The 19,846-nt window shown below is 44.4% G+C and overlaps 1 protein-coding gene across 21 annotated transcripts in view; it reads left to right on the plus strand.

Annotated features, from left to right (window-relative positions):
* Positions 1 to 11,041: 11,041 nt before the first annotated feature.
* ATP6V0A1 (ATPase H+ transporting V0 subunit a1) overlaps positions 11,042 to 19,846 on the plus strand; it is a gene marked incomplete at both ends in the record, with an annotated part of 62,246 nt that continues 53,441 nt past the window's right edge. For all 21 annotated transcript variants that reach the window (XM_080713825.1, XM_080713841.1, XM_080713840.1 and 18 more), the window contains 3 exons: positions 11,042 to 11,158; positions 16,954 to 17,032; positions 18,012 to 18,109. In XM_080713825.1, coding sequence (XP_080569951.1) covers positions 11,042 to 11,158; positions 16,954 to 17,032; positions 18,012 to 18,109 — 294 coding nt within the window. The remainder of the gene's footprint in view (positions 11,159 to 16,953; positions 17,033 to 18,011; positions 18,110 to 19,846) is intronic.

Below are 19,846 nucleotides of genomic sequence, written 5' to 3' on the forward strand. Positions count from 1 at the left end.
TAGGAGACCCTGTTTCCAAATAAAAATGTAAAAATAGGTCTGGGAGTGTAGCCCGGAGGTAGAAGGGCTTCCAGGAACCCCAGTACCACCAAAAAAAAAAATAATAATGATTAAATAAAAATAGAGCTAGGATGTGTAGTTCAGAGGAAGAATGCCCCTGGGTTCCATTCCCAGTACCACCAAAAAAAAAAAAAAAAAAAAGCTATATTCTAGGCCCCTTAGTCTATGGTCATTAGGGCAGCCTTAGGAAACTAATACTTTGAAGTCTATGGAATGGAATGAAAGTGAGCAAGTACCCATTTCAAAACACTCAGTTTAACTTTACTAGTCTTCTCAGATCCCATCTGAAATAACTGTGTGTCCAATGTACTTAAACATATCGCAGTCAACCACTAAGCCAAGCAAGGGAGGGAGGGATGGGGAGGGAATGGGGGTGGGAATTGGGTAGGGTTAAATCAGTGATGTGTACATGTATGTACACACAAGTGTTTTTTTTACCCCAATATGATGTATGAATATAATACACCAATAAAAAACTAAAAAAATAAAATAAAATAAGTGTGTGTGTGTGTGTGTGTGTGTGTGTGTGTGTGTGTTACTAGGAATTGAACTCTATCTCCAAGCTGCATCCCTAGCCCTGTTTTATTTATTATTATTATTATTATTATTATTAAATTTTTTTTTTTGCTGGTCTGAGGATGGAACCCAGGGGCATTTGACCTCCGAGCTATACCCCCTGCCCTATTTTTTTTTTTTTTTTTTTGGTGGTACTGGGGTTCCTGGAAGCCCTTCTACCTCCGGGCTACACTCCCAGACCCATTTTTACATTTTTATTTGGAAACAGGGTCTCCTAAGCCAGTGCGCGCGGCTGGCTTCCAACCTGCGCGATCCTCCTGTCTCTGCTTCCCAAGGCGGGGATTACAAGTGTGTGCCACCACGCCCGGCCCTATTTTTTTTTATTCTTTATTTTGAAACCCGGTCTCACTGAGTTGCAGAGGGCCTCACTAAGTAGCTGAGGCTGTCCGCCAACCGCGATCCTCCAGGTCTCAGCCTCCCTAATGCTGGGATTACAAGCGTGCACCACCACGCCCGGCTGCTGGCCCTGTTTTAAAACAGGGTTTGGGGAGGGGTGGTGGTGGTGAATTGGCTCGGACCACCCTCTCCCCATGCCATTCTATAACTATTTTCTGTATTTCTATCTTTTTAATAAATTTCTTTAAATCTTCAAAAAAAAAAAAAAAGGGTTTCACTAGGTTGCTGAGTCTTGCTTAGTTTCTGAGGCTATCCTCAAATCTGTGATCCTCCTGTCTCATGATCTCTTTATTGGTGGAAATTTGGACATGTGCTGCACATATATTCATATTAAAAATAACAGAAGCCGGGCGTGGTGGCGCACGCTTGTAATCCCCGCGCTTGGGAGGCGGAGACAGGAGGATCGCGCAGGTTTGAAGCCAGCCACACTGGCTTATGAGACCCTGTTTCAAAATATTAAACAAAAAAATAGGTCTGGGAGTGTAGCCCGGAGGTAGAAGGGCTTCCAGGAACCCCAGTGAGGAGGTAGAAAGGAAAGAGGCAGACAGGAAAGAGGCCTCCTGTAGAAAAAAGTTAATTTCCTGAGTTTCCTGAGTTTCCTGAGGGGGACAAATATCTGAAATTCCAAAGGCTCAGAGATAAGAAGGCCAGAGCTTCACAAAGCCATCTGTTTACTAATCAACAAACCCAGTAGCCAGCTCAGAGCAAGTCTGGCATTCCTGAAAGGAGACTCTTCAAAGGACTTGCAAATACCCTATGCAAATTCTGAGAGCTACTTCCCAGAATTCTCCTTGAAATTCCAAAGTCACCCTAACCAAAGTGGACTTGCAAGCAGTGGACAATGACCCTTAGGTATCAGCAAGGAGAACTTTCCCTCTCAGGACCCCCTCCCCTTTTGGGGAGCTGTTCTCTCTCTCGCAGGTCAGGTCGTGTTGGCCCTGAGAGAAGGCAGAGTGCATCTGAGGGCACGTGGCTCGGGCGACTCTCGAGTAGTGACCTGAAGGCCTCTGCTGGACATCATGGTTGGCCAGGCCCCTAGGGGTGACCTGCACCTCTTTTCTGGCAGATCGCGTGGACTCTGGGAGAAAGTAGTTTGCAACTGATGGGCACTTGGCTCGGGCGACTCTCGGGTAGTGACCCTGAAGGCAGCTACTGGACCCCGGAGTTCCGACTGCCCCTTTGGGGTATTCGGCCACTTTTCTCTATTCCCTTCTGGCAGATCGCGTGGATTCTGAAAGGAAGCAGCCTACACCTGAAGGCAATTCGGCTTGGGCTACTACTCTCAAGTATTGTTCTGAAAGCAGCTGCTGGACTCAGAGTTCCAGCCCCTTTGGGGGTGTTCAGCCACCTTTTCTCATTCCCTGCTGCTTCCAATAAACCTTTACTCCCCTTCCTGAGGTCTGCGGGTGTCATTCTTTGCTCACCGTAGACAAGAACTTGGTAGGAAATGTCGAGTTCCTCTTCTTGAAGAAACGCCGGGTTTCCTCTCAAGAAACCCCCGTTTCACCAGTACCACCAAAAAAAAAAAAAAAAAAAGAAAAAGAAAAAGAAAAAGAGACAGAGAGAAGAAGAAGGGAAGAAGAGAAAAGAAAACATTTATTCTAGCCATTACACTACAGTAACAATTGTTTTTTTAAGGGTGTCACTGCTGGACAAGGTGGCACAACCTGTAATCCCAGTACTTGGGAGACTGGGGACAGGAGGATCTCAGGTTTGGGGCCAGCCTCAGCTACTGAGTGAGGCCCTCTGCAACTTAGTGAGCCCCTGTTTCAAAATAAAAACAAAATAGGGCTAGAGGTTTCAAAATAAAAACAAAATGCCCCTGGATTCAATCCCAGTGCCACAAGAAAAGAAAAGAAATAGGGTCTCATAAGTGGTGGAGGGCCTTACTAAATCGCTGAGGCTGTCTTCAAACTTGCAATCCTCTTGTTTCAGCCTCCCAAGTACTGAGATTACAAGCACGTGCCCCATGCCTGACTTTAACAGCATTTTAAAATTTTTGTCCACTGACCTCATGACCTTGTGCGTGATAAGCATATGCGCTAACACCCAAAACCCTGAGCCGGGCATGGTGGCGCACGCTTGTCATCCCAGCATTCAGGAGGCTGAGACAGGAGGATCGCCATTCGCAGACAGCCTCAGCTACTTAGTGAGGCCCTCCACAACTCAGTGAGACTCTGTTTCAAAATAAGGAATAAAAATAGGGCAGGGGATGTGGCTTGGAGGTCAAAGCCCCTGGGTTTCATCTCTAGATCCGCAAAAACAAAACAAAACAAACAAACAAACAAAAAAAAAAAACAAATCCCAAGAGATTTAAGTTGATGCTGTTAGATCTACGTCTTAATACCAGCATATCCTCTGTTAAATGGCTATATCTACTTGTTAGGATTGCTGTAAGGCTTAAATGAGTTCCTATTTATAAAGCTCTTAGAAAAGAACCAGGCATATTAAGTATTAATCGTGGTACTCATATCTCTCTCTCTCTCTCTCTCTCTCTCTCTCTCTCTCTCTCTCTCTCTCCCTCCCTCCTCTCTCCTCTCTCCTCTCTCCTCTCTCTTCTCTCCTCTCTCCCCCTCTCCTCTCTCTCTCCTCTCTCTCCTATGACTAGAACTTTATTTCTCCGGGAACTGTGAACTCCTCTAGGGTAGGAAGTGTGTTTGTTCTGTTTGTTTTGTTTTCTTATGCCTAGGGCATTATCCAGCAAGCAGTTAGAAATTCCTTTACTGAGCCTTGGAGAGAGGTGAATAGAAAAACAGATAGGAGCCGGGTGTGGTGGCGCACGCTTGTAATTCCCGCACTTGGGGGGCTGAGACAGGACCGCACGGGTTCGAAGCCAGCCTCAGCTACTTAGTGAGGCTCTCAGCAACTTAGTGAGACCCTGTTTCCGAAAAAAACAGGTCTGGGAGTATAGCCCGGAGGTAGAAAGCTCCTGGGTTCCACCCCCAGTACCACCAGAAAAACAGATAGGAATAGCACACGCAGACCTTTAAGCCTGGCAGTGGTCAAGACCACCAAGGAAGAGCCCTTGGAGCAAGAAGAGCGGCAACACTGGGCAGCAACTGACAGCAGGGATGGAAGGAAACAGAAAAGGAGCTGCGAGAGGGTTGTACTTTCAAGGAAGCCACGGGGAGAGTTGAAGGGAACTGAAGGGAGTCCAGGGGAGAGGCTGTCTTTAAGGTGAAATGTGAAAAAATGTGTGGTTAGCAAGCAGCTGACTCTGAGGTTACTTTTTTTTTTTTTTTAAGTCTCAGAGGAAGCAAGTTACAGTCATTGCGTAATAGGTTTCTAACACTTGGCAGGTTTTCAAATGTGGTTCGCTGTCTGTCTTGCCAGGAAAGTTGAGAGAAATAGCAAATAGGGAACGAAGACAGTCTGGGTTTCTCCAAATGGCTGCTTCTTGAGAAAATTGTGAAAATGTCAAGTATGACTTCACTCAGTATGAAACAGAAAACTCACATAAAATGCCCATCTGTGTATGTGTGTGGGGAGTACTGGGGATTGAACTCAGGGGCATTCTACCTCCAAACCACACCCCCAGCCCTATGTATGTATGTATGTATGTACGTGTAGGAATGTATGTATTTATTTATTGTGGTGCTGAGGATTAAACCCAGAGGCATTCTACCTCCAAGCTATACCTCCAGCCTGATTTTTTTATTCTTTCTTTCTTTCTTTCTTTCTTTCTTTCTTTTTTTTTTTTTTTTGCAGATGTGGGGATGGAATCCAGGGGCATTCAACCTCTGAGCTACACCCCCTGCCCTATTTTTTTATTTTGAAACAAGGTCTTACTAAGTTGCAGAAGGCCTCACTAAGTAGTGGACGCTGTCCTTGAACTATGATCCTCCTGTCTCAGCCTCCCAAATGCTGGGATTACAAGCATGGGCCACCATGTCTGGCTTTATTCTTTATTTTGAAGCAGGGTCTCACTAATTTGTGGAGGGCCTAAGTATCTAAAGCTGTCTGCGAACTCTGATCCTACTGCCTCAGCCTCCTAAGTACTTAGATTACAAGTGTGCACCACCACACCTGGCTATTTATTTATTATTTATTATTATTTTAGTTTTTGCTGGCCTGGGGATGGAACCCAGGGGCACCTCTGAGCTTTACCCCCTCCCCCATTTTTATTTTTTATTTTGAAACAGGTTTTCACTAAGTTGCAGAGTGCCTCACTAAGTAGCTGAGGCTATCCTTGAACTGTGATCCTCCTGTCTCAGCCTCCTGAATGCTGGTATTACAAGCATGTGCCACCACACCCAGTTTTATTTATTTATTTATTTTGGTTTTTTTAGGGGGGGTTCCAGACCATATATATATATATATATATATATATATATATATATATATAATTTTTTTTTTTAACAGGGTCTCTTAAGCCAGAACGGCTGGCTTTGAACTTGTGCGATCCTCCTGTCTCTGCCTCCCAAGCGCGGGATTACAAGCGTGCACCACCACGCCCAGCTCTTTATTTATTAATTAATCAATTAATTAACTTTTGGGTTTTAGGGGTATTCTTCTTCTGAGCTACACCTTCCAACTAATTTTATCTTTTATTTGGAAACGAGGTCTTGCTAAGTTGCCGAGAGTCTCACTAAATTGCTGATGCTGGCTTTCAATTTGTGATCTTCCTGTCTCAGCCTCCCAAGTACTGGGATTACTGGTGTGTGTCACCATGCCTGGCCTATTTTTATTTTGAAACAGGGTCTTGCTACGTTGATGAAAGTCTCACTACTTGCGGAGGCTCTCCTCAAACCTGTGATTCTTCTGTATCAGCCTTCCAAGCACTGGGATTACAGGTGTCCACCACCACGCCTGGCTAAAATGTTCTTTTTTGTGTGTTTTTTGGGGAGGTTCTGGGGATTAAACCCAGAGATATTCTACCTCTGAGCTACATCCCCGGCCCTAATTTATTTTTTATTTTTGAAACAGGGTCTCACTAAGTTCCGGAGGGTCTCATTATTATTGTTGAGGCTGGCCATGATCTTGCCATCCTCCATGTGCCACCATGCCTGGTTTAAAATGTCCACCTTTTGCCCTTTATATTCACATTTAAGCTAGTGAATCAGGCTAGGTGGTCTTTTTGCCAGGCAGACAAGAATTATATACATTTTTTTTTAATCTGAAACATCTCCCTCATCATACTTGAATCTCAATCGGGTTCTATCATCTACGGAGAATGAAAAACCGGTTTTCCGAGTTCTTCCTGATATGATTCTGGTTATTACAAATGACCTGGGAATCTCTCCTTTTGTGAATGTGTGTGGTACTGGGACTGAACTCAGGGGCATTCTACCTTTGATTTACACCCCAGCCCTTTTTATTTTTTGTTTTAAAACAGGGTCTCACTAAGTTGCTGAAAGTCTCCCTAAGTTGCTGGGGCTCGCCCTGAACTTGTGATTCTCTTGTCTCTCCTCCCAAGTACTGGGATTACAGGCCTGGGCCCACACCCAGCCCTACTTCTTTTTAACAGAATGGCAAACAAGGGCAATTATCACTGATATTTGAGAAAGGCATTTAAAAAAATATGTAGAAATCACTTTGCACTCAAAATTATTATTATTATTATTATTATTATTATTATTATTATTATTATTATTATTTGGTAGTACTGGGGTTCCTGGAAGCCCTTCTACCTCCGGGCTACACTCCCAGACCTATTTTTACATTTTTATTTGGAAACAGGGTCTCCTAAGCCAGCGCGCGCGGCTGGCTTCGAACCTGCATGATCCTCCTGTCTCTGCCTCCCAAGCGCGGGGATTACAAGCGTGCGCCACCACGCCCGGCCTCAAAATTATTATTAACAAATTCAGTGAACTGTAAACTCCTAAGTGGTCAAATGGACCAATGGGTAGAAATATATCCAACGAGATTTAAAAATGACTTTTAGCCATGTGTGGTGGACCACACCCATAAACTCAGTATTTGGGAGGCTTAGACAGGAGGATCACAGGTTTGAGGACAGTCTCAGCAACACTGCAAGGCTTTCAGCAACCTAGCAGATCCTGTTTCCAAACAACAACAAAAAAACAAATAAAAATGGCTGGGGGTATAGCTCAGAGGTAGAATGCCCCATTTCAATCTCCAGTACTAAACACACACACACACACACACACACACACTCTGTCATCTGCTTTTTTTCCCCCTGAGGATTGAACCTAAGGAGAAGCCACTAAACTTATATCCTCAGACTTTTTTTTTTTTTTTTTAAGACAAGGTCTTGCTAAATTGCTGAAGTTAGCTTTCAGCCTGAGACCCTCCATCTTAGCATCCCAAATACAGGAATAACAAGAGTGCACCGTGTCCTAACAAGTACTTTAATAAGGAGGTTTTTTTTTTTTTTTCTATATTTATATGCAGGAGACCCTTAAGACTTCAGTATAATACTACAGCATCTAAAGCAGGTCATCTCCCAGTCTGGGGCTCAATATGTTCTGATTTGTAAAATAATTGCTGTGCACTTTGAAGCTTCTCTCCATCTTAGGTCCATTTCATAATGTTGTTTTCCTTTTCACGCTACTTCCAAGAAAAAAAAATGTGAGAGCCGGGCGTCGTGGCGGAAGCTTGTAATCCCAGCATTTGGGAGGCTAAGACAGGAGGAACACGGTTCAAGGACAGCCTCAGCCACTTAGCACGACCCTGTCTCCAAATAAAGAATAAAAAATTGGGTTGAAGGCCGGGCGTGGTGGCGCACGCTTGTAATCCCAGTACTTGGGGGGCTGAGAAGGGAGGATCGCCAGGTTCGAAGCCAGCCTCAGCTACTTAGTGAGGCTCTCAGCAACTTAGTGAGACCCTGTTTCCAAATAAAACATAAAATAGGTCTGGAAGTAGAAAAGCCTCTGGGTTCCACCCCCCAGTACCACCAAGAAAAAAAAAAGAAAAAAGAAAAAAAAATTCGAGCTGGGAGTGTAGTTTGGAGAGGTAAAATGCCCCTGGGGTTCCATCCCAGCACCACACCCACAATGTGAATCAATTATTTGCAAAATAAGCAGCACAGGCAACCGTGGCTGGAGGATAACGAGAAAATAATTTAAAGGGTTCAGGAACTGACATCTCAAAACACCTGCGCCAGCACCGCAGCCCGCAGCCCGCACCCCACCCGCCGGCCGGGCCGGGGACCCACAGCACTGGCACCAAAATGGCGTCAGCGGCTGGGCCCCGCCTGCGCCCTGCAGCTCCGCACTGCGGTAGCCCGGCGAGGCCGCACGCCATTGGTCGACGGCGATGAGGTCATCGCGGGGGCGGGCCCGGCGACGCGGGGCGGGGCCTCGCTGACGCAGCACGTCGTGGTGCTGCCGCCCGGAGCCGCGGAGGCTGCGAGCTTGGCTGCGGCGGCGGCGGCGGCGGCGGCGGCGGGGCCGGCGGCCCGAGGTGAGCCGGGATACAGGTACAGCGCGTCCGGGAGAGGCTTCGAGGGACGCAGGACATCTTTTTAATATCCCTCTCGCCTGCCAAAGGGATTAGTAGAGACCTTAAGATCTCTGAGAAAAAAAATGGGAATTCTCTCGCCTCATTAGGCACCCCGCCTGTGGGCAGAGGGACCGGAGGTTCACTGCCCTTTGGAAGACCTGAATCCCTTCCGCCGTTTAAGGAAGAGGGGGAAGGACCGAAGGTCATTGGGTTGGCCAAAGAATTTGGAGCGCTTTGATAAAGGGTCTCCCAGTTTGGAGATTATCCCCCCTTCTCTCGGGGCCCCAGGAGATAGGCGTGCCATTCTCCTCTCCAGGGCATTCCTGCCTCCTCGCTGGGTGGACAGGAAATGGAGCAGGTGAAGAATACCTTCCTACGAGGCGAGGGCTGGGTACCCGGAGCGAGACTCCTCGAGGCCGGGCGCGTGGGATTGTTGGATTTGGACTCATCCTTTTTGCAGAATCGCTGTTTCTTCGTATTTCATTTTAGGACCCACCCCCCTCAGAAACCATTTTGGCTTAATTCGTTTTCTTTTTGGCTCCAGCGGGATCGAAATGTTCTAGGGAGACCAGCAGTCAAGAAAGAATGAGAAGAGGCCACTCATTAGAGGCTCTCATTATTGGCAGACCCTTGGATGGTGCTGATCGGGCATAATTTTATGTGTTTTGAGGTTGTGAGATCTATCCCTAATGAATGGGGCGGAAAGGGTAGGGTAATAGCTGATTTGGATGATTCAGGAACACCTAGGCTTATTAAAATCAACCCACATAATCTCTTGAGAAACCCTTGCTTTTATCGGAGTGTGTTGTTCTGCTGCCTTGAACATCAAATGCAGAAAAGGTTTTGTCCTTCAGATTTCTCAAAATGTCTCCCAGCCTTTAAGAAGAGCAAATCTCCTTTTGATGTCAGTCTCAGTGATGTCAGCCTCAATACGGAATATAGATGACTTTATCACATTAACACAGTGTATGTTTTGCTGAGGTTAGATATTATATAGTCTTAGCTGATCGAGAGTAAATAATTGCAGTTTCAGGACCACTGATAGCGCCAGTTGTCTTTCACATCCTGCAACAGTGTTTACCTAAAATGAAACCTTTATTGGTTCATGCATGAGAAGATTTGACGGATGAAAGAATGTAATTATCTTGAAGATGGGGATGAGAAATGGGAAGCTGCAGAGGTGGAAAGCTTTTTTTTCTCGGTGGCTTGTTAAAATTGCTTTGTCATTACCAATGTGTTCCTGTCATGCTTGATTTGAAATTAAGCTTAATACGCAAGCTGGCTCTTTCTTGTTCCATAATAGTTATTTGTTTGGATTCCATAGAGAAGAAATGGTAGTTTCTGAGGAGTTTGGAAGGTTAAACCTTGTAACATGGCAATAGTGTTAGGGTAGTGCTGGAAATGGGAACGGTCAGTAGAGGGGAGAAAAGTAGTCACAAAGCAGCCATCTTTTTTTTTTTTTTTTTTTTTTTTTCCTGGTGGTACTGGGGGTGGAACTCAGGGGTTTTTCTACCTCTGGGCTATTCTCCCAGACCTATTTTATTTAATTAATTAATTAATTAATTTGGTGGTACTGGGGGTGGAACCCAGAGGCTTTCTACCTCTGGGCTATACTCCCAGACCATATATATATATGGTCTGTTTGGAAACAGGGTCTCACTAAGTTGCTGAGAGCCTCACTAAGTAGCTGAGGCTGGCTTCGAACCTGTGCGATCCTTCTGTCTCAGCCTCCCAAGCGCGGGGATTTCAAGCGTGCGCCACCACCCCCGGCTAAAACAGCCATCTCTTAAAAGAGGGTATTAAGGGCTGGGTGTGTGGTGCAGCGGTAGATTGCCTTGAATGCATAAGGTCCTCATCTTTGCCTCTAGTACTGGAGGGAAAGGCTGGGGAAGGAAGAAGATGGAGTAATCAAGGTCTCCTCTGTTTGTTTCCTGCTCAACAAAACAAAGTAAAACAAAAACAGCAATGTGAATGTTACTACCTCAAAATATTAAGTCTAGGGTATTTAAAGAAATATTTCTGGCACCCAGTGCCTATCTTAAATCCGGATACATCCTTATGTGTTGGGTTGCCCAAAATATTGTCATTTGATTCTGACGTGGACTACAAAGGAAATGACTTTTCATCAGACACTCTGCAGTCCAGGGTTCGGTAATTGCTTTTGCAGTCTCTCTTTTCCTTTCTTTTTGTGTGTGTGCATTCAGTAGGGCTTGAACCTAGGGGCATTCTACCTCTGAGCTACACCCCTAGTCCTATGTTTTTTCTTCATTCTGAAACAGGGTCTCACTAAGTTGCAGAGGGCCTAAGTAGCTGAGGCTGGCCACGAACCTGCAATCCTCCTGTCTCGGCCTCCCAAGTACTAGGATTATAAGGGTGCGCCACCACACCTGGTTATTTTTCATCTTTCTAAGTATGATATCAAAACAGTTGTTGAAGACCTGTTGGCATGGGACAGAAGAAATAAAATGCAAAATGACAGCATCACTGGGTGGTGTTTGCTTTTAGTCCTGTAGATGATTTCCAGAGTCATGTCATTTTTTTGTCTCGCCTCAGGTTTGAAGTGAAATCCAGATATTCAGTTAACTACTTTCTGCTTTCTGCCACCATGGGGGAGCTTTTCCGGAGTGAAGAGATGACATTGGCCCAGCTATTTTTACAGTCTGAAGCTGCTTACTGTTGCGTCAGTGAACTAGGAGAACTTGGGAAGGTTCAGTTTCGTGATGTAAGTAGATATGGGGCTGCTGCTTATTTATTTATTTTGTGGTACTAGGGATTGAACCTGGGGCACTCCACCACTGAGCTATACCCTCAGCTCTCTCTCTCTCTCTCTCTCTTTTTTTTTTGGTGGTACTGGGGTTTCTGGAAACCCTTCTACCTCTGGGTAGAAACCCTTCTGCACTCCCAGACACCTATTTTTTATATTTTTATTTGGAAAAAGGGTCTCCTAACCCAGCGAGGCTGGCTTTGAACCTGCGCAATCCTCCTGCCTCAGCCTCCCAAGCGCGGGGATTATAAGTGTGAGCCACCACGCCCGCCACCCTCAGCTCTTTTTATATTTTTTTGAAACAGGGTCTCACTAGATTGCTGAGAGTCTTGCTCAGCTGCTGTGTGTGTTCTCAAACCTACAATCTTTCTGTCTCAGCCTCCTAAGTACTGGGAATACAGGTGTGGATGACCACACCTGGCTCCCCAGTTCTTCATTTTTTTGGGGGGTGATACTGGGGGTGGAACCCAGGGGCTTTCTATCTCCGGGCTGTACTCCCAGACCTATTTTACATTTTATTTGGAAACAGGGTCTCACTAAGTTGCTGAGAGCCTCACTAAGTAGCTGAGGCTGGCTTCGAACCTATGTGATCCTCCTGTCTCAGCCTCCCAAGCGCGGGGATTACAAGTGTGCGTGCGCCACCATGCCTGGCCAGTTCTTCCTTTTTTAAATATTTTTTTGGCAATGGGATTGAACCCAGGGACATTCTACCTCTGAACTACACCCTCAGCCCTATTTTATTTATTTTTGCAGTATGGGAGATGGAACCCAGGGGCATTGTACCTCCAAGCTACGTCCCCAAGCCTATTATTTAGTCTTTTTATTTTATTTATTATTATTATTATTTTTTTCCCATGGGTCTGAGGATGGAACCCAGGGGCAATCGACCTCTGAGCTACACCTCCTGCCCTATTTTGTATTCTTTATTTTGAAACAGGGTCTCACTAAGTTGCAGAGGGCCTCACTAAGTAGCTGAGGCTGTCATTTTGTTTTTTGAAACAGGGTCTGACTGAGTTGCGAAGGGCCTCACTAAGTAGTTGAGACTGTTTAGGAACCTCGATTCTCCATTCTCACCCTCCTGAATGCTGGGATTACAAGTGTGCCACCGTGCCCGGTTCCTATTTCTCTTTTTTTTTTTTTTTTTGTGGTACTGGGGATGGAACTCAGGGGCATTCTACCTCTGAGCTACACCCTAGCCCTATTTTTTATTCTTTATTTTGAAATAAGGCCTCACTGAGTTGCAAAGGGCCTCACTAAGTAGCTGAGGCTGTTCCTGAACTGCGATCTTCCTGTCTCAACCTCCCGAATGCTGGGATTACAAGCATGTGCCACCACGCCTGGATTATTTTTATTTGGAAATAGGGCCTCTTTAGGTCACTATTTGCTGAGGCTGTCTTTGAAGCTGTGATCCTCTTGTCTCAGCCTCCCAAATACTGGGATTACAAAACTGTGCCACCAGATCCAGTTTTTATTTTATTTATTTATTTTTATATTTTATTTGGAAACAGGGTCTCACTAAATTGCTGAGACCCTCACTAAGTAGCACCCTCACTAAGTAGCCGAGGTTGGCTTCAAACCTATGCGATCCTCCTCTCTCAGGCTCCCAGGCGCTGGAATTTCAAGCGTGTATGCCCGGCTTTATTTTTGTTTTGAAACAGTGTCTCACTAAGTTCTGGAGACCTCCTCCAAGTTACTGGAGCTGGACTCAAACTTGCTAACTTTTTCTCTTAGCCTCCCAAGTATTGGGATTATAGGCCTGTGCCACCACACCTGGCTATGGGGTTGATTGCTACTGTTCTCATTTTAGTCAAATGGCTTTATTATGAGTGGTGTGTGTGTGTGTGTGTGTGTGTGTGTAAATGGCTTTATTATGAGTGGTGTGTGTGTGTGTGTGTGTGTGTGTGTGTGTGTAACCCAGGGGTTTTTCTACCTCTGGGCTATACTCCCAGACCTTTTTTTTTTATACTTTATTTGGAAACAGGGTCTCACTAAGTTGCTGAGAGCCTCACTCAGTAGCTGAGGCTGGCTTCGAACCTGTGCTATCCTCCTGTCTCAGCCTCCCAAGCACTGGAGTGTTTTGTTTTTATTTACAAGAATAATATTTTAGCACTGGCCTACTGATTGTAGTATATGCTGTAAGATGTCTTTCTAGAGGCGAGAATGTTTTGTGGCAGTCCTTCGATGGTTTTGCTGGCTTCTACTTTGAGAACCATCCTAAGCACTCTTAAGTAATTGTTGGGATACCAGGAGAGCATACCAAATTAGTCTTTTCAAGGTTTTTACTTTGCTTTTGTGCTTCTTAACACCCACGACAAGATATTTTTTAGAAAATTGTTATTCTTTCATATAATGGGACTTTTTTATTTAAAGAACAAAATCTGAGGCATCCAGCTACAGATATATAGTGTGTAAGTAGGCATATGTGGTAATTCATTATTTAGGCCACTTGGAAAAGATATCAAATGAAAATGTACAGGCTTAGAGACCTTTAAGTCAGTGGTAGAGAGCACTGTTGTCTAGCGTGCTGGGGGCCCTGCATTTGATCCCCACCAGGCAACAAAACAAAACCAACCAAACTAAAGGATAGTCTAAGAGTAACAACAGTTTGACTGTAGGGTTTATAATCTGATCAGTAAGGCATGATGCTTACTAGGGGGAGGTTAACAATTCAGTAGGATCTGACTCAGATCTTCCTGTTATACAATTTCAATGGTCCATATACCTCTCTTACTTTTTCTTAATTGGCTTATGATCATATATAATAGTAGTAGAATTAATTCTTACATATTTGTACATGCACATATATAGCTTGGGCAATTTAATTTCTCAGCACCTTCCTCTTTCCTTCCCTCCTCCATCCCCCTGGCATATACCTCTATTACATTTTGTGTGTGGGGGGGCGGCTGGGGATGGAACCCAGCCACATTCTACTTTGAAGCTACACCACCAGCCCCATTTTATTTTTTACTTGTAAATAGGGTCTCAAAAAGTTGCTGAGAATTTTGCTAAGTTGTTGAGGTTGTCTTCAAACTTGTGATCCTAATCTCAGCCTCTCAAGGTCTGGACTAACAGATATATGCCACCACGCCCAGCATGACTTTACATTTTTATTTATGGATTTATTTATTGATTGATTTATTGATTGATTGATTTTATTTATTGATTTATTATAAAATTTTATTTGGAAACAGGGTCTCACTAAGTTGCTGAGAGCCTCGCTAAGTAGCTGAGGCTGGCTTTGAACCTGTGCGATCCTCCTGTCTCAGCCTCCCAAGTGCGGAGATTACAAGCGGGCGCCACCACGCCCGGCTATGACTTTATATTTATAATTGGAAATAATTGATTAAAGTCTTTCTCTGTGCACCAGAGAGACAGGGACATTTTTTGGGGGAATGGAACACAGAGGCATTCTACCTCCAAGATATACCCCAGTCATTCTACCTCCAAGATATACCCCAGTCATTTTTATTTTTGTTTTGAAATAGGGTCTTCTAGGTTGCTGAGAGTCTTGCCACATTGCTGAGGCTGTCCTCGAACTATAATCTTCCTGTCTTAAGCTTCTTGAATATTGGGATTACAGGTTTATACCACAGTGCCTGGTTCTCACCTCTCTCTCTCTCCCTCTCTCTCTCTCTCTCTCTCTCTGCTGGGGATTGATCCTAGGGGCATTCTACCTCCAAACTATACCCCCAGCCTTATTTTATTTTTTATTTGCAAATAGGGTCTCGCTAAATTGTTGAGAGCCTCAATCAGTAGCTGAGGCTGGCTTCAAACCTATGATTCTCCTGTCCCAGTGTCCCAAGTACTGAGATTACTGGCATGTACTACTACACCAGCTTTATGCATATAGATAGATAGATAGATAGATAGATACATACATACATACATACATACATACATACATTTGTTTGTGGGGGTACTGGGGATGGAACCCAGGAGCATTCTATCTCTGAGCTGCATCCCCAGCCCTATTTTTTATTATTTATTTTGAAACAAGGTCTCACTAAAATGCAAAGGGCCTCACTCAGCAACTAAGGCTGGCTGTAAACCTGAGATCCTCCTGTCTCAGCCTCCCAAATGCTGGAATTACAAGCGTGCACCACCACGGCTGGCTTCTTTTTATATTTTTTACATACATGATAGTGTGCCCTTCTTGATACATCACATTAGAAGGCAACTGATAGCTGGGTATGGTGGTGCACACTTGTAATCCCAGTACTTGGGAGGCTAAGACAGAAGGATTTCTAGTTCGTGGCCAGCTTATTTAATTAGTAAGTTCTTCTGCAACTCAGTGAGACCCTGTTTCAAAATAAAGAATAAAAAAATAGGGCTGGGGTGTGACTCAGAGGTAGAATGAACGTGGGTTCAATCCCTAATACCGTGAAAGCAAGCAAGCACCTCATGTTGTTTTATTATTAGTGAAGATATATATTTTTTTTAAATACTGAGAATTGAACTAAGGGGCATTCTACCTCTGAGCTACACCCCAGCCCTATTTTACTCCCCCTTCCCCCATACTGGGGATAGAACCCAGGGGCATTCTACCTCTGAGCTACACTCCAGCCCTATTTTTTACTCTTTATTTTGAAACCGGGTCTCACTGAGTTGCAGAGGGCCTCTCTAAGTAGCTGAGGCTGTCCACGAACCGCAATCCTCCGGTCTCAGCCTCCCGAATGCTGGGATTACAAGCGTGTGCCGCCACGCCTGGCTCCTGTCCCTTTTTATTTTATTTTGTGACATGGTCTTGCTAATAGTAGCCCAGGCTGACCTTGAACTTGTGCTTCTCCTGCTGTAGTCTCTCAAATTGCTGGGACTTATTTTTGGGCATCCCAGAAGGACTGTCTCATTGCTTGAAAGCTACATGTGGTAAATGAGTGAATAAACCCGCTGTCACCAGAAGTTGAAGACCCTGAAGCAGGAGAATAGAGGTTTGTCCCCTGTCTCCTCTGCTTGAGGAAGAAAAAAGGAGGCAAACTAAACAGAGCTTCACTGATAGCCACTGCCCAAATATGAGGTGGTAGAAAGGGAGCCCATTGCATCTTGCCAGATTTGCTTCCAATTTGAGTAATGTGTTCCAGCAGCAAGAGAGGTTTTTAGGTCTTTTTTTTTTTTTTTGTGTGGTACTGGGGGTGGAACCCAGAGGCTTTCTACCTCCGGGCTATACTCCCAGCCCTATTTTATATTTTATTTTGAAACAGGGTCTCACTAAGTTGCTGAGAGCCTCACTAAGTAGCTGAGGCTGGCTTCGAACCTGAGTGATCCTCCTATCTCAGCGTCCCAAGCGCGGGTATTACAAGCGTGCGCCACCACGCCTGGCTCAGCAAGAGAGGTTTTTAGCTTTAGCTGATGTGACCAGTCACAAGGCAGTTCATATGGATCATTAGGTTTCTTTGTGTGGGTGTGCATGTGTGTGTGCGTGCGTGCGTGCGTGCGTGCGTGCGTGCGTGTGTGTGTGTGTGTGTGTGTGTGTGTGTGTGTAATAATGGGGATGGAACCCAGGGGCCTTTATTTGGTAACAAAGTATTGTTCAGTTGCTAAGGTCTTTACCAAGTTGCTGAGACTGGCCTCAAACCTGTGATTCTCCTGTCTCCGCCTCCCAAGAACTGGGATTAGAGGAACGTGCCCCCTGCGTGTAGACAGTTTTGATTAGCGTTGCATTATATAGTGACGCAAAGTTAGGTTTTCACTTTGCAGGCTGTGTTGCATGTGAAATAGTGGAAATAGATGCAGTATCTGTATTCTTATTTTTTCAGTTAAATCCAGATGTGAATGTTTTCCAGCGGAAATTTGTGAATGAAGTTAGAAGATGTGAAGAAATGGATCGAAAGCTTCGTATGTGAAATTTTATCTCATATGTTGTTTTTGCAATGAATATTTTGTCTTAGATATGAGACATTAGTCCTGCAAATAAAGAATGAAAACACTGCAGGAGAAAAAGAGGAAAAATCTGTGTTCATGACGTTAAGATGAATTTCTTATGTATAAATGGGTTGTGTGGGGTTTGAGCTAGGTAGTACTTAATGGAAACCTTGTTCAAACGACAGGCTGCAAGCTAAACATACTGTGGTCATTTTTTTTGTGAGATTTTAGTAGCAGAAGTACGTTACAGAATTCTGAGACATGGAATCAGAGCACCATCAATTTTTTTTTTCTGGTGGTACTAGGATTTGAACCCAGGGCATTCTACCTTTGAGCCATACCTTCAGCCCTATGTATTATTCTTTATTTTGAAACAGGGTTTCACAAAATTACAAAGGGCCTCACTAAGTAGCTGAGGCTGGCCACAAACCTGTGATCTTCCCTGTTTCAGCCTCCCAAGTACTTATTAGGATTACAAGCATGTACCACCACACCCAGCTAAAGCACCATGTGTGTGCGTGCGTGTATGTGTGTGCGTGTGCGTGTGTGTGTGTAGGTTGTAGGTACTAAGGATTGAACCCAGGGGCATTCTGCCTCTGAGCTATATCCCAAGTCCTATTTTTTTTTTTTTTTTTTTTATCTTGAAATAGAGTCTTACTAAGTTGCAGAGGGCCTCACTAAATCTGAGGCTGGCCACCAATATGTGATCCTCTTGTCTCAGCCTCCCAGGTACTGGGATTACAAGCATGCACCACCACGCCTGGCTAATGAAGGCCTATTTTAAGACTCAAAGAGGGAAAGAAAGCAGTAGTGGGTCAACCAGCCTCTCTGGGATAACTTCAGAGGTGCTACCTTGTAACCAGGTTTTAGACCCCCCCCCTCCCCCCGCCTTAAAATAATAATGACTCCAGATATGCAGCTGGAAATGAGTGTTTTGATTCTATCTTTTTAGGATTTGTTGAGAAAGAGATAAGAAAAGCTAACATCCCAATTATGGACACTGGCGAAAACCCAGAGGTGCCCTTCCCCCGAGACATGATTGACTTAGAGGTAAATAATTCTGAGAAAACCAGATAAGGTTCTTTCAATTTAAATACAAAAATTACTTTCCTGAGTAGATGGAGTGTAGAGTGATTCTTGTCAACCTTGTATGCTTTGTGTATTCATTATAAATTTTTGTAGATGGGATTCAAGTTAATTTCCTGTTTGTGGTATTAAACAATATCCCAAACAGTATTATAGATTTTTTTTGCAGTACTTGGGTACTGGGGATGGAACCAGGGGCATTCTACCTCTGATCTACACCCCAGCCTTATTTTTTTTTCTTTCTTTTTTTTTTCTTTTTTCTTTTCTCTTATTTATTTATTTATTTATTTATTTATTTATTTATTTTTTTTGCGGGTCTGGGGATGGAACCCAGAGGCATTCGACCTCCAAGCTACAGCCCCTGCCCTATTTTTTATTCTTTATTTTAAAACCAGGTCTCACTGAGTTGCAGAGGGCCTCACTAAGTAGCTGAGGCTGTCCGCAAACCATGATCCTCTGGTCTCAGCCTCCTGAATGCTGGGATTACAAGCGTGCGCCACCACGCCCGGCTTTTTTATTCTTTATTTTGAAACAGGATTTCACTGAGTTGCAGAGGGCCTCACTAAGTAGCTGAGGCTGTCTACAAACCATAATTCTCATATCTCAGCCTCCCAAATGCTGGGGTAAAAAGCTTTTTTTTTATTTTATTCTTTTCTTGTTTATTTATTTATTTATTTATTATTTTTGTTGGTACTAGGTGGAACCCGGAGGCTTTCTACCTCTGGGCTATACTCCCAGACATATTTTATATTTTATTTGGAAACAGGGTCTCACTAAGTAGCTGAGGCTGGCTTCCAACCTGTCCAATCCTCCTGTCTCTGTCTCCTGAGCATGGGGATTACAAGCATGTGCCACCACGCCTGGCATATTCTTTTATTTTGAAACAGAGTCTTACCAAATTGCAGAGGGCCTGCTGAGGCTGGCTATAAACCTGTGATCCTCCTGTCTTATCCTCTCAAATACTGGAATTACAAGCATGCATCACCATGCCCAACTAAAGAAAGACTATTTTAAGTAAAAATTTTTTATAAAGAAAGTTGTCTTAAACCAGCCGGTGGTGGCGCATGCTTGTAATCCCTACATTTGGGAGCTGAGACAGGAGGATAACGGTTCGCGGACAGCCTCAGATACTTAGTGAGGCCCTTGGCAACTCAGCGAGACCCTGTTTTTTTTTTTTTTTGCGGGTCTGGGGATGGAACCCAGGGGCATTTGACCTCCGAGCTATACCCCCTGCCCTATTTTTTATTCTTTATTTTGAAACCGGGTCTCACTGAGTTGCAGAGGGCCTCACTAAGTAGCTGAGGCTGTCTGCGAACCATGATCCTCCAGGTCTCAGCCTCCCGAATGCTGGGATTACAAGTGTGCGCCACCACGCCCGGCTTCGAGACCCTGTTTTAAAATGAAGAATAAAAAATAGGGCTGAGGTGTAGATCAGAGGTAGAATGCCCCTGGGTTCCACCTCAAGTACCACAAAAGATAAAAAAATAAAATAAACTTGCTCTAGGAAAATCCTAGCAGTCATTGCATAGGTGTAGTGCACTGATCTATCAGTGTGGCAACAGTTCTGTGGGGTAAATTTATTTTAATATTTTTCACAGCAGCGGGCCAGGCGTGGTGGTGCATGCTTGTAATCCCAGCCTTTGGAAGGTGGAAACTGGAAGACCATGGTTCATGGACAGCCTCAGCTACTTAGTGAGGCCC

This window comes from Muscardinus avellanarius (assembly GCF_963383645.1).
Source record: "Muscardinus avellanarius genome assembly, chromosome: 16".
NCBI classification, from domain to species: Eukaryota; Metazoa; Chordata; class Mammalia; order Rodentia; family Gliridae; genus Muscardinus; species Muscardinus avellanarius.